Below are 14,862 nucleotides of genomic sequence, written 5' to 3'. Positions count from 1 at the left end.
GGAGAGCTCCCTTCGTAACTGTTTCAACTAATGAGTGTTTGTTTATTTGTTAGAGGAGCTTTATCAGCTGGAGAATGTGTCCTTTTAGCTGAGTTGTTCAAGCTGGAGTTGATTCCTTCCTTTCAAGTGCACTAACAGTAACATGGCTGCTTTGTTCTGGTCTACGGCAGGCAGGGGGCGATATTGGGTCACATTTTTAAGGGAAACATCAGAATGGCCCAGTCTTAAATGGCCCTCTGCTAATACAGTAGGGAAAAAAATAATCATACTGGGTATACCTTCGATTCTGGTTAAATAAAGAAGCTAATAAATATTTAAATAAAAGTGAAAATCAAGGGGTTAACCTTGTTAACAGGCCACAGTGGTGTTGGTTTGTAAAAGTGCAGTGCTCAGAGAGAACTGCCCTAAAGGAGTGGTGGTGTGTGTCTGTTTGCCTGAAGGTTTCCTCCGGGTGCTCCGGTTTCTTCCCACGGTCCAAATGCACAAGTTGGTAGGTGGATTGGAGACTCAAAAGAGTCCGTAGATGTGAGTGAAAGTGTGTGTGTGTGTCGCCCTGTGAAGGACTGTTGCCCCCTGTAGGGTGTGTTCCCACCTTGCGCCTAGTGAATCCGGGTAGGCTCCGGACCCACCGCGACCCTGGATAAGCATTTTCAGACAATGAATGGACGGACGGATGTTATGATAAAAATATATGATTAATTTATTTTACATTTTTTTAAATATATTTTTAAAATTTGTATGTATTAAGATTATTATGTATTCATTTATTTCTATAACTATTTATTTTTGTGTTCCATTATTTCCCAATTAATTTTTTTTTCCAGCTTTTCCTTGCTCTTATACAATAATAAGGGGCTGTCCATCAATGATGTCACAGAGTGTAAACATTCTTATTGGTTGATCGATGCCATATTTGGTGGTATAGTAATAGTACAGTTTATCTTTCCTCTTTTTTTCTTTCTTTCCACTTTTATTAAATTATTTATTTATTTTTAATATTGGCAGGTTTGGTCTTCCATTGAAAAGAGCACTGTTGTTACCTTCAATGGAGAGACCCTACAGCCCTTCATCACAGAGAAGCTCTTTTATGGCTGAGAGCTGGTCAGGGTGTGCTGTTGAAGAGGTAAGTAGTAGATAGGTATGGGAGTATGGGAGGCCGTCTAGGGCAAATACTGTGAAACACTTGCACACTACATTGAAACATTTGCACACTACACTGAAACACTTGCACAACACACCAAAACACTTGCGCACTACATTGAAATATTTGCTCACTACATTGAAACACTTGCCACTGGAAGTTATCCACTGCCTAAATCTGGGATTTAATTGGCAAAGAATTGCTTCCATTTTAAGAATTGATCGGCAAGTGTGCAAGTGTTTCAGTGTAGTGTGCAAGTGTTTCAATGTATTTGCCCTAGACGGCCTCCCATACACTCTTGCCCTGTGGCATTTGGCTCTGGACTTATGTTGGAGCCATTGAGATGTTTGGCTCTTACTTCCCTCCTCCTAAAATTACATAGAGCAGTTTTTGCAGTTCTGTTCTCCCTGTTACAAGTCAGTGAAGCAAAACAGTGATTTTGAAGCTGTAATTATAAGTTTAAACAAAATACTACCTCCTTTGTGGAGAGAGACAATGGAGACTGGAGGGTTCTGTGCTCACTTTTGGAGATGGTGTTGTGTGTATCAAACTGCACTTTAAGTTATTCGAAAAAATCGCTACACTACTCAAGCGGTGTCAACGGACTTCCATAACGTCACGAGAATGTGTTAAGAAAGACCCCAAACCCACCCGTGGTGGTAAACCGTTGGATCCCTATAACGTAATGCACTTAGAAGGGAGAGAGGGCACATATATATCAATGGAACACAGCCACTGTCGTGTATTCCGTGCGTGGCGGAGGGCGTGGCTTCAGAAATGGCGTCTTTGCTGCAGCCCGACCGAGTGCTCTACCTGGTCCGCGGAGAGAAGAAGATCCGCTCCCCGCTATCTCAGCTCTATTTCTGCCGCTACTGCAGCGAGCTGCGCTCACTGGAATGTGTTTCACACGAGGTAGATGATATAGCGACGGTCGTTGGTGGTTTAAATCGGAAACGGGGCCATTTTTCAGCCGATGTTCTGCTCATCTCCCTCCTCTGGGCCGGCAGCTGAAAACACTTGTGCCCGCCTCTTTTTAAGCTGCTCTCTCATTCGATTGGCTGCGGGCGCTGTCAGTCACGAATTTTCTGTGATCTGATTGGCTGGTGGTGTCTGTCATTTTGGGCCGTTGTGTTTGTTCATATCACAACAGACTCCGCTTTTTAATATAGTTCATATATTTGGCTTTTTTCGAGGATTATCGACTCTTTATTGCTTTTAAATTATACAGGGCTTAAGATACCTATTGTAAATACATATACTTTAGCATTTTAATGGGAGTCTTGACGTTGTTTCCATTGCTGGCAGTCTAGCCTCACCGCACCCAGTCTGGTGTGGCTCAGTCTGTGCTGTTTTTTAAACATTAAAAATATATAATGTATCGCACTGTCCGTCAAATTAACTTTAATATAAAATGCTGTTGGCCTTAGCCGCTGTTTTGATTAATCTACGTGACTGTAACTGTCCGTTTTCTGCGAGCTTTTAGAGATGGTCAGTGTGAAAATGATACTATCATGATCCTTTTTCCTCTCAGGACTTTTTTAAATGGTTGATATTGTCAATACAATGAACACTGACCAACTGCAAGACTTACTGCAGAGAGAGCTTGATTATCCCAGGGTTAATATGGGTTTACTGACCTATTTAGACTTGGTTTGTGCTGTCCTGCTCTTGTTCTTTGTAAATATGATTTGGCCTGACCTGAGGTACTGTCGGTCTTTTTGCTGCGAGACATAAAGGTGGACAACATGATGATACGATTCGTTATTGTGATCATTTACAGCTCATTAAAACTGCATACAATCGCATCTGAATGTAATCAGAGATTACACAGATTTCAGAGACACGTTTGATATTCATTTATCCATCTTTGGCTTCTCTCTATGGTCAAACACACGGTTGCACTGTAGGAATCTGATTACTGTCTGATTCGTGTAAGCACTGGGTTCTTCCATTATCTGATTACTCAAGTGCATGTAAATTCATTGGTCAGACTACTGACAAAATCTGATTTTCGTCAGTGGATTATTACAAACCTAACCTTCATATCGCGCATTGTGAAAATGCCTTCAAGTTCTACTGTATTTAATTCTAAATATGTTGCTGTTGTCTGTTCAGGTGGATTCTCACTACTGCCCCAGCTGTCTGGAGAACATGCCATCAGCTGAGGCGAAGCTCAAAAAGAACAGGTAAAACCTCATATTTAATCCCTATCAGAATGAGCAGTTTGAGCTTCTCCGCACCTTGTGGTCAGTATCAGACACTTCTGACTTGTGTTTGTAGATGTGCGAACTGTTTTGATTGCCCATGCTGCATGCACACACTGTCCACACGTGCCACCAACATCCCTGCCCCACTGCCCGATGACCCCACCAAGACCACCATGAAGAAGGCCTACTACCTGGCCTGTGGGTTCTGCCGCTGGACTTCACGGGACGTTGGCATGGCCGACAAGTCTGTGGGTAAGTCCATGCTCTTCCTCCACCGTTTGTTTGGAGAAGAGTGGGGTATTGTGAGATTCTTACTTGTAGTGGTTTTGGTGTTTATCCTGGTCTTGGAGAGCCACTGCCCTGCAAACATATTTATTGTGAGGTTTTAAGATGTTGCCAGGCAGAGCTGCTCACTCTATAATCTATAAACAAAACAAAAAAGAGAATGTAGTAGTTTTTGAGTTCATTTAAAATGATGCATTAATTCGATCTAGATCTGTGCTTTTCTCATTGCCTGGAGCTACAGTTGAACATAATGGAACAGACTTAACTCGCACAGAACTGGACATTGTCGCTGAAATCTAAATCGGTTAAAATAAATTGTACCTGTCAGAGCCAATACAGTATGACATATGTGCAGAACAGCTGCACGCCAGGACCACGGCAGTGAAGCACTGTTTTAATGAATGACACTCAGGCTGAAAGAATAATCTATTTTTAACTTGAAATCACAGTTAAAAAATGCAATTTTTAATTTGTAAGGGGCTGCAATTTTAAAATTTAGCCTGGTTTTTCAAGGAAAATGTCCTGACATGATTTTAATAGGGACTTTTGGCATTTGTACCAGACTTGGTGCAATCAGTGCCGGCTAAACATTTTTGGACAACAACCTCAACTGAATTCAGTCAGTGCTCAGAATTACAGCTATGGTTTGGGGCTGAGGGTTTATGGTTTGGGGCTGAGGGTTTATGGTTTGGGGTTTATGGTTTGGGGTTGAGGGTTTATGGTTTGGGGTTGAGGGTTTATGGTTGAGGGTTTATGGTTGAGGGGTGGGGGTTCATGGTTTGGGGTTGAGGGTTTATGGTTTGGGGTTGAGGGTTTGGGGTTGAGGGTTCATGGTTTAGGGGTGGGGGTTCATGGTTTGGGGTTGAGGGTTTATGGTTTGGGGTTGAGGGTTTGGGGTTGAGGGTTCATGGTTTAGTGGTGGGGGTTTATGGTTTGGGGTTGAGGGTTCATGGTTTAGGGGTGGGCGTTTGGGGTTGAGGGTTGGGGGTTTGGGCTTTAGGGTTGAGGGTTTATGGTTTGGGGTTTAGGGTTGAGGGTTTATGGTTTGGGGTTGAGGGTTTATGGGTTAGGGTTAGGGGTTCATGGTTTGGGGTTGAGGGTTTAGGTTTTGGTCATTTTCTTTATAAAATCTTGCCTTCACATTCATTTATAGAAACAACTGGGGTATAGATTGCAGTTTAAATATTTTTCATAAACATTGCTGTTATATGTTTACGCCAAGTCTTTTAGCCCAAGTGTACACCAGTGGTTCTCAGACAGATTCCCATGGACGCCTAGACACAGCTAAAGCATAGACCATTTAAAGTGTTTTGGGTGATAAGTTTGAGAACCACTGATGTACTCCTAGTGTTTACTGAGGGCTGAGGGTTTATGGTTCGGGGCTGAGGGTTTATGGTTCGGGGCTGAGGGTTTATGGTTCGGGGCTGAGGGTTTATGGTTCGGGGCTGAGGGTTTATGGTTCGGGGTTGAGGGTTTATGGTTGAGGGTTCATGGTTTATGGTTGAGGGTTCATGGTTTAGGGGTGGGGGTTTATGGTTTGGGGCTGAGGGTTTATGGTTTGGGGTTTATGGTTTGGGGTTGAGGGTTTATGGTTGAGGGTTTATGGTTGAGGGTTCATGGTTTAGGGGTGGGGGTTTATGGTTTGGGGTTGAGGGTTTATGGTTGAGGGTTCATGGTTTGGGGTTGAGGGTTGGGGGTTTGGGCTTTAGGGTTGAGGGTTTATGGTTTAGGGTTTGGGGTTGAGGGTTGGGGGTTTGGGCTTTAGGGTTGAGGGTTTATGGTTTAGGGTTGAGGGTTTATGGGTTAGGGTTGGGGGTTTATGGTTTGGGGTTGAGGGTTGGGGGTTTGGGCTTTAGGGTTGAGGGTTTATGGTTTAAGGTTGAGGGTTTATGGGTTAGGGTTGGGGGTTTATGGTTTGGGGTTGAGGGTTTAGGTTTTGGTCATTTTCTTTATAAAATCTTGCCTTCACATTCATTTATAGAAACAACTGGGGTATAGATTGCAGTTTAAATATTTTTCATAAACATTGCTGTTATATGTTTACGCCAAGTCTTTTAGCCCAAGTGTACACCAGTGGTTCTCAGACAGATTCCCATGGACGCCTAGACACAGCTAAAGCATAGACCATTTAAAGTGTTTTGGGTGATAAGTTTTAGAACCACTGATGTACTCCTAGTGTTTACTGTTGTGATTGGATGTTTTGTAATGATGTTAAAGCTCATTGTTCATGTACCCAACATGCATAAAAATGGCAACAACTTATCTATCCTTTTCTTTCTTCTCTGCTCTAGCCAGTGGAGGATGGCAGGAGCCAGAGAATCCCCACACTCAGAGGGTGAGTATGAGGGTGAAGCAGAGCTGGAACATACACAATTTGTGGGGGAAAAAAAGGTTAATTACAACATGCATTGTAGTTCCTGAAGATCAGTGAAAATGGTCTTATTGGTATGTTCATATATTATTGCTAGGGTTAGTCACTCTAAATTAATATTTGAAATTTCATTTTTCTTTGTGTCCAGATGTTTCCAGACACCCATTATTATAAGTGAATTTGGCTACTTTAATGTTCATCCACTGTGGACATAAATGTTAAATTGTGCACACACTGCTTGTATAATCTCCATAGAAAAGCACTGTCCAAAAGAATGGGAGGCTCTGGGGCAGCTGCTCTTGAGCTGAAGTTCACCATGCTCAAAGCCAAGCAGTAGAGTGGAGACTTTACATCAACAAAAGGGCTACACCTCCCTGTTATTACATTTAATTACAGTAGAAATGTGTTTTGTCGGTGGTGTGTTTCATGTCCTCTCCCAGTTCAAATCATGAATGTTTGTTGACTCTTCAGGTCAATAAGCTGATTGAGTATTATCAACAACTGGCCCAGAGAGAGAAGCTGGAGAGAGACAGGAAGAAGCTGGCTCGAAGACGTCCCTTCATGCCTCAAGCGTTCTCGGTATACACAGACACACACACACACACATTGGCCCACTCCAGTGTCACTGCTCTCTTTTACTTACAACTACATTTAAAGGAACACTATGCAATACATTAAAGCCATTGTAATGCTTCACTGACCTGTAATAGGGAGCATAGAACTTCTGTCATTGTTACTTTGAGCTCAGCACTGCAGAAACTGCACTATGTAACTTTTGGAGGAGAGTAGGAAATGTCCCCCCTCCTTATATGATTTCAGTACAGTGCTATAAAAATGAATGACGCTAGGGGGAGCCCCAGGAGCAAAGAATTCGCTGTTTTAAGAGCTTTTTTGTGCAAAGCAGGGTTTTCAAATGTATTATTATTAGTATCATTATTGTTATTACACACTTTTTGATTCTGGTTTTATGATATATTTATATTTTCACCATATTTTGAGAAATATTTGCATGAAGAAAGATATCACGCTGTCATGACTAATCCCACGCTTAGTGCACTTATTGGTCACAGTTTGATACGGAAATATTAATATGCATTTTCACACCTATTATTATTGTTATTGCTATTGTTTTGCTTCCTTTATTGTTATTATGAGGTGTACGAATATGGTTTAAAAGTTTTTTTTTATGTAACATCTAACTATTTTTGTCATTTCATGGTAAACGTTGCATAGTATTAAGAATTGGCATAGGTCATCAGCTTGATTCCTCCATTTACTTACCATTGATTCGTTAATGTTAAATTCTCCCGCAGCTGCTCTGTTTCCATGTTGATCGGCGTGACTGATAGCCTTTAGCTTGAATTCCGTATCGTAAGCATGTCTCTTCACAGAAGCCATTTTGGGGTCATTAAATACTCACAACAATGTTGCGGTATCTATATGTCAAAGCATATGTATATATTATGTAATATGCTTCGTAATTAGGTCGGTAAACACAGGGACGTAAGGCGCACCGTTGATTTTTGAGCAAATTAAAGGCTTTTACGTATGCCTTATAGTCGGAAAAATACGGTAACGTACAAATTAAGTATTAATACGCTACGTTCACGATAATTAACTTCAAAGTCACAATCTTTAAATCGTCTAAACCACAACTCACACGTACTTTTGGATACAGTATTATCCTCATGAACAAAACAAATCAGCGCACATGCTTTTGCAGCACTTTCTCCTTGAGGGTGCTATAGCGAATGCAGTCGCCAATAAATTCTTGGCGTTTGCTCAACTTGATTTTTTTAGGTTAATTTTTTTAAATAAAATGAAAATGGTCAGAATTAATGCTATACAAGAGTTACCAGGGAGTGACAAAATAATGTTTGAATATAAAATTACAATTCTATGCGTATATATAAATGAAAATAATGCTTTTAAACTTTTGTACACCTAATATTATTGTTATTATTAATAGTTATTGTTATTGTGTAAAAACAGGGTCTGATATTAACGAAATAATTAAATTCCTACTTGTATATTGATATAACACTCTGGCAGGTGGAAGCGGTCTGCAGGTTAATTTCTAACCCTGTACAGACCCGTGTTCCCGACTCGCTTTAGCCACAGCTCATCTTAGTAACTGAAGCATCTTCTTTTGTTGCTGTTTCCTTTAAACTGCCACTTTAAATGTCTGCTCGAATGCTTGAGTTTCACCTGGTTCTTTCTCTTTCTCTCGTTTCCTTTGCTTGTGCACGCTGATATTTTGGTTTGCACCTCTCCCCTTTCCCAGCAACACACTATTCACGTGGTGGTGAGTGGTACTTTTTCACAACAGTAACACTGTTCATTACATCTCTTTTGGAGCTGATGAAGTGATTCTGTTTTCTACCCGTCTCTTCTCCTGAGTTCCTCATGTCTGATCTGCTGCTCACATGGGTCTTCTCTGTGGCTAATTTGAACTCGCTACATAATTAGGTCCTTTGTGTTTAAAGGGTTGTTTTTAGGGGGATGTTTGAAAAGACTACTTTGTTTGACCAGACTGGGCTAGCAGTTGTTTAAACAGTACACTTCACACAGTCTTTTCCTTTTGGTTGTAGCTTGTAGTTTAATTCGAGGAACAGTTTGACCAGAACGGCTAATGTGGCTGACTATAATATAAGCTTGGACTGCACAGCCAGCATTTATATCACATTATATTTCTCAATATTGGTCGATGTGATATAATTCCATTATCAATATGAACAGTATAAAATTCACTGGAAAAACTTCCAAAAATAAACAAATATGACATCACCATCAAACATAAACCTCTTGCCTTTGTCAGTATTAATATTCTTAAGCTAAATTTAAAATTGAGTGCTGAACTGACATCAGTGTCCTGTAATGAATGTCAGTTGTACAGCCCTATAGCAGCGAATCCACAAGGGAAATCCCATCTGAAGCGGCAGCCTCCATTGTCCCTCTGACATCACAACCTTCCACAGTAAACTGTCAAATTACATTTTTAATTCATTCCAAGACTGACGACTTAAACATGATTTAAAGGTGTAGTTCACGATTGTAATAAAAAAAAAACCTTTTCCTCACCAGGCTGTTCCACCTTAAATGATGCTCAGCCTCTGAATGTAAACAACTAGAGAGTACTGCAATTGCCCACAATCATTAGACATTTGAATAAACCCGTAAAAATGACCTAAACACTCTATAGACCCCTGTAAGCGATCTCATAACGTTGCAAATACCATTTTCCCCGTACCTGATGGGTGACGTCCATGTGCTCAGTGGAGGAAAAGGAATACACAATGCTATAGGGGTGACTTTACCAAGCTTTTCATGCCATTTTATCATAGCCACCTTGTCTTGCAGTGATAAAGCGTAACACTAGACCAGTTTTCCTAATGATGATTAAACCTCGTTAATGTTGAACGAAGGCTGGTAACCCCCAGAGAACCACCAAAGAAATGACGTTATTCTGATAAGTGGCCATCGGTTGTCACTGGTTGTTAGCCACATTAGCTTTTCCGGTGGCGCTGCTCCTGTAGTTGCTGTGTTTTTGTGAAGACAGAGTGACTCTTTAAATGATAAGTTTGGCCTGACGTTGCTTGTGTTCCTGTGAAAAAAGGAGAAGTATGGCCTCGGCACCCGACTTCAGAGACAGAGGTCTGGAGCTCCTATCAGCGCCCTCTACGGACTCTCGTGAGTATTTATAAGTACTTCTTTATAGGATGCCATGTGACATGAATATGTTGGAGCTTCACGTTGATTCTTACCATAAGGGAACTGTAGAAGTCTTTAAATCATGCATTATCTTAAAAGCAAATTGACAGCAAAATATAGGGTCATTTAAAAATACAGTTTAACAGTTTAATACAAAGTCAGGGATTTACATATGTCTAATGTTTATGAGCAGAGAGGTACCACTGTCATTACAAGACAGGAGTGAAGTGTTTTTTCCCCCCATTTTCCTGAATTTCTTTGCGGTTTCAAAAAATTGAATTTTATATTTTTTTTCTATTTTCTGATTTAGCTTCAAATGGTCTGAAAAATGCCATTTCCTTCTTTATATGACAGGGTTAAATCAAGTAATCAGGACCATTCTTCTTAGAGCAGTTATTGCTGTAGCTGGTAACATCATTGCCATTTATTAAGAACATTATGCTGCACCAATCAAAGTCCCTGGACGAGACTCCTGTGTTTTGCCTGTTGTCGCAGTCCAATTAAAAACTTGTATCTCCCTTAATGGCAAATTTACGGGAGAAGGAACATAACCTTCTAAACTTTCAGTGGAAGTGAATTTAAAAAGATTTTATTAGAAGTAATTTTGGAGCATTTCTATTGGTCAGTTCATCGTGAAATTTTAGCCCAATCGGAATGAGAGCTGCTATGTTCAAATAATGTAAATTAAAAATCAACACAAACGGAGATGATTACTTGAACACACTGTACCCTTGGGTCTGACTGTTGTGATGAGGTGGTCTCTCTCTCTCTCTCTTTCTCTCTCTCTCTGTCTCTGTCTCTCTCTCTCTCTCTCTCTCTCTCTGCTACAGTCTGAAGGAGGGAGAGGAGCAGAAGGAGGTCAATATTGAACCTGCTCAGGCTTTGGATGAGGTGGAGCCTCTGCCTGAAGACTGCTACACACGGCCTGTTAACCTTCCTGAAGGTCAGTTTAGTCTCACACACATTCACACTCTGCTGTGCATTTACAGTGTCTGATATTAACCAGAGAGCAGCACAAATCCAGAAAGGAAAAGTACTATTTTAAGAAGATATCAAAGTGTACTTTTACTTCAGTGTGAAACCCTTAGAGGTTTATATTCACTGTACTTTGTGCCAGGTCCTGAACACCATGAAAATAATGCACTACAGCACTTGAACATGTTTTAGTTCCTCTTTGTGTGTTTGCTTCTTGTGAGATATACACACCCAAGAGAAGCATGCACAGGTTTCGTGTACAGTATAAATAGTTAAGTAATGAACTACTACTACAGTTTATCTGTAATGATATGAGACATCTTTGATTGAGAGTATAGTGGACTTTCTTAATCGTGGAACTGCATTGTTGTTAAATTATGTATGTTTTTTTCCTTCTTTTCAGTGACAACTCTTCGCCAGAGGCTGTTACAGCCAGATTTCCAGCCTGCAGGAGCCTCTCAGCTGCATCCCAAACACAAGCATCTGTTGATGAAACGCTCTCTGCGCTGCAGGGTATTTATACACCACACACCCACGCACAAACGCACAGATTACACAAGGCACCATCGCATTTTTTTTGCCTGACAAATACATGCAATCAGCAACACACATTACACGTTTGTTGCCTGTCTGACAGCTTCAACCGCTCTGATTCTTTTTGTCAGAAATGTGAGCACAATCTGAGCAAGCCAGAGTTCAACCCGACCTCGATCAAGTTCAAAATCCAGCTTGTTGCTGTGTGAGTACATCACCCTTGTTTTCAGCAATTGAAGAGACATCATGTTAAATCTCTGTGGGATTGATTGACGATGACTGCTTTTGTTTTGCAGGAGCTACATCCCTGAAGTGAGAATCATGTCCATTCCAAACCTCCGTCACATGAAGGCAAGCGCTCATGAGTTTTACTTTGAATTTCACGCTCAAAAATGAGCATCAGCCATTGCCACCTCAGCCAGTGGGTTCCAGTGGGGTCCTGTACCATGTTGCATCATCCTCACCAGCACTTTTATTTTCCTCACATATAAAAACCATAAATGCTCATAAAGGGCTGTCAGCACTTTCCTGGAAAGACAGTGTCCTCAGAGTCCTTCGAGTATATTCTGTGTACGAATGTATCAGAAGTGACAGATAAGGTGTTTGATTATCTTCTCTTCTTTATTATAAAACCAGTTTTGTTATGAACATGACGTGGCATCCACTTCGTTTAAAATGCATAGTATTTATTTAGCGTCAGAGTGAGCTACGTGTGAAAAATAACTGATGTGAAAATCCTGGCAGGAGTCTCAGGTGCTCCTGACACTCACCAACCCAGTGGAGAGCATCACCCACGTCGGTCTGTTCACCTGTGAGGAGGGAGACCCTGACGACATCAACAGCACGGCCAAGGTACGCACCTTGTCTCACACTACCTCGCACGTTCTCAGAGTCTGACTCATGACGGCATGTTATTGATTGTTAAAGGCACAGGGATTTGACTCCAGATGTATCAGCAGTAGAGATTGCTCCCTCCCGTGTGGGCTGTATGAATGCATTTATAGTAGATTCTGACACACTCAGTGTCAGCCTCCGTATAACATTGAAGTTAATTAAGAGAGAGTTGAAGAAGAAGAATCCCTTTTATTAATCCCTTTACAGAAGTAGATTTTCAGTATTTAACCCATCTGTGGTAGTGAACACACACGAGGGAGCTACTGTTTTAGCCACGCACGAGGGGCAGTGAACATACACACAACCAGAGCCGTGGGCTTCCAACCACCTTAGCACCTGTGGAGCGGTTTGGGAGTCAGGTGTCTTCTTGTCGTTCCTCGGAACTACAACTGAACCAGCGTCTCTCTGGTCTCAAGCTCACCTCTTTAACCCTACGGCAAAAGCTGCTGAACTTTATATAAACACAATTGATTGAACAGAATAAGTGTAGCTGTGTAATATTAACGTGTGTGTGTGTGTGCGTGCGTGTGTAGGTGATGGTGCCAGCGAAGGAACTGGTTCTGGCAGGGAAAGATGCAGCAGCAGAATATGATGAACTGGCTGAACCACAGGATTTCCATGATGACCCAGAGTAAGATACAGCACACTATACGTAATATAAATATACATAATGTTTTTTATTGGAATGGGTGTGGGGTGTTCAAAAATGTTAGATCTGATAAAAGCTGAAACACAGCTCTACCGATAAACCCTTGATTGCGCTGGTGATTGGTTGGTCTTCTCCTGTAAGCGAAGCGTGGTTCTACATTTCAAACCGCAGCGTGAAGTGATGTGGTCGAGCTTGTGCTTGGTTTTATTTATGTTACTGTCTCTGATAAGATTTAACCTCCTTCCACTCTTTTGGCCCGTGGGGTAACCACTGTTTCTCTCTCTCCGCCCGCAGTGTGGTGGCCTTCAGAAAGTCCAATAAGATCGGCTTCTTCATCAAAGTGATTCCTCAGCAGGAGGAGGGAGATGTCACCGTTGCTTTTAAAATGCGCCACGACTTCCGCAACCTGGCCCCTCCCATCCGGCCCAGTGAGGACGGAGAGACCCCCTGTGAGGTCATCTGGCTCACACACCACGTGGAGCTCAGCCTGGGGCCACTGGCGGCCTAAACACACACACACCATTTACGCTGATCAGCTTGTACACACACACACACACACCCACACACACTGCTCAGGTGTGATCACAAACACACACACACACACAGACCTGGTGGATATTGCGCAAAGCAGGATTACAGAATTAGCTTCATAACTTAAGTCCAAAGTGTGATTTGTCCAATGGGAATCTTCCTATTGGTCAGGCGTACTGAAGGTTTTGTTAGTCAAATACACACAAGTACATACGCCAGCATTCAAGAGTGTGGGATCAGTGATTTCAGTATTATTAAACCATTACGGCTGCACACAGGGTTATAGAGAATTTCTCATTTGCTCATCACTTCCAACAGCAGGCCTTTTATATATATATATATATCTCTGTAGGAACGTAGGAAGCAGTGATAGACATTTACTGAATCATGCTATAGGGAGAAAGCTGTATAGCATCTAGAATAAAAGTTGTAATATTTTATACCTGGGATAAATTGTAGAACCATGAACGTAACTGCTGTGTGTTGTTTAATGTTTTTAGTTGATTATCCTTCCGGGCATACTGAATAAAAGGTCTCTGTTTGTCTTACAGGTGAATTAACATTAACGTTGACATCCATGTTGTGTATAAAATACTACAGCGAATAAGGCAAATGATTCCAGACTATTGAACCGTAGTGTGTGTGTTTGTGTGTTTGTAGTGATACACAGATTGTGGGTTTACAGATAGCCTGAGCTTTTCCCATATAAATACACACACAGCTCCAGCCGGGGGATACCAGGAGCCTAAAACGAGCATAAGAGCACACTAACAGGATCGAGTCGTGATGATAAACCCAAAATCAGTTGGTAAATAAATCACATTTTCATGAACAAACTGTACTGTAAATTCAGTTTACCCTTCTTAATTCGGGTCTGGATTATTTTCCACACACTCGAGTACCACAGAGAAAGCTCTGATGAAGTATTTACTTGCATGCTGCTGTTAGCCTTCCTTCGCTAATTGAAAATCCTGCCCCCAGGCTGAGACCCCCCCCCCCTCACTTCACTGTGTACAATACCATACCTCTACAGACACCTGTAGACTCACTCTTGCTGTTGTGTTCTCTCCTGCTTCACCGGCACTCTGAAGGACATACTGTCAGTTGGTTTTGTTGCTGTTTCAGTGGAGTGCTCCACAGAAAACTAACACGCTGCACAAAGTCATAGGTTATAAAGAGTAAATGATATTAATTCTGTGTTAAATTATAGAGAGACCAATGCTGAATCTCCGTATGCTAACTTCTCATCTACAATCAAGACTGGAACACTTTACAAGTCTTTCTGATGTTTCCTGGTGTGAATTCTCTGTAGTTGAGAGAAAAGCCTTGAGTTGTGGTTCACTAATAAAACTATGAGATTAAAGCAACCGCTCTAAGTGCCGTATTTACGTTTAATTGTGTTTTATATGGACTTGTTTTGGTCCGTTACCACCATGTTGTCATGGTTTCCATTCGTAATGCGTACTGCTACAGTCATGAACGGCAGAGGGGTTACATTGCTGTGTCCGTTTAGCCTTGTAAAAATGTAAAATGGATGATTTTGTTTTCTATATTTAAGCATCAT

General features: G+C 41.4%; 1 protein-coding gene across 2 annotated transcripts; it reads left to right on the top strand.

The window, feature by feature from the left end:
- Nucleotides 1-1,882: 1,882 nt before the first annotated feature.
- On the top strand, nucleotides 1,883-14,657 carry dctn4 (dynactin 4). 2 transcript variants are annotated; one of them, XM_066669630.1, is made up of 14 exons: nucleotides 1,883-2,053; nucleotides 3,257-3,327; nucleotides 3,422-3,600; nucleotides 5,925-5,968; nucleotides 6,476-6,583; nucleotides 8,289-8,309; nucleotides 9,621-9,694; nucleotides 10,546-10,658; nucleotides 11,094-11,203; nucleotides 11,356-11,429; nucleotides 11,521-11,575; nucleotides 11,969-12,076; nucleotides 12,652-12,749; nucleotides 13,062-14,657. In XM_066669630.1, exons 1-14 carry the CDS (start codon nucleotides 1,919-1,921, stop codon nucleotides 13,273-13,275), a joined length of 1,404 nt encoding a protein of 467 aa, XP_066525727.1. In that variant the 5' UTR covers nucleotides 1,883-1,918; the 3' UTR covers nucleotides 13,276-14,657. The 2 variants fall into 2 exon arrangements, with proteins under 2 accessions (XP_066525727.1, XP_066525728.1); XM_066669631.1 differs by lacking the exon at nucleotides 8,289-8,309 and having other exon boundaries at nucleotides 1,884-2,053.
- The last annotated feature ends 205 nt before the right edge of the window (nucleotides 14,658-14,862 follow it).

The sequence above is a fragment of the Hoplias malabaricus genome, chromosome 4 (genome assembly GCF_029633855.1).
Source record: "Hoplias malabaricus isolate fHopMal1 chromosome 4, fHopMal1.hap1, whole genome shotgun sequence".
NCBI classification, from domain to species: domain Eukaryota; kingdom Metazoa; phylum Chordata; class Actinopteri; order Characiformes; family Erythrinidae; genus Hoplias; species Hoplias malabaricus.
This window is presented reverse-complemented; position numbering and strand designations above follow the sequence as displayed.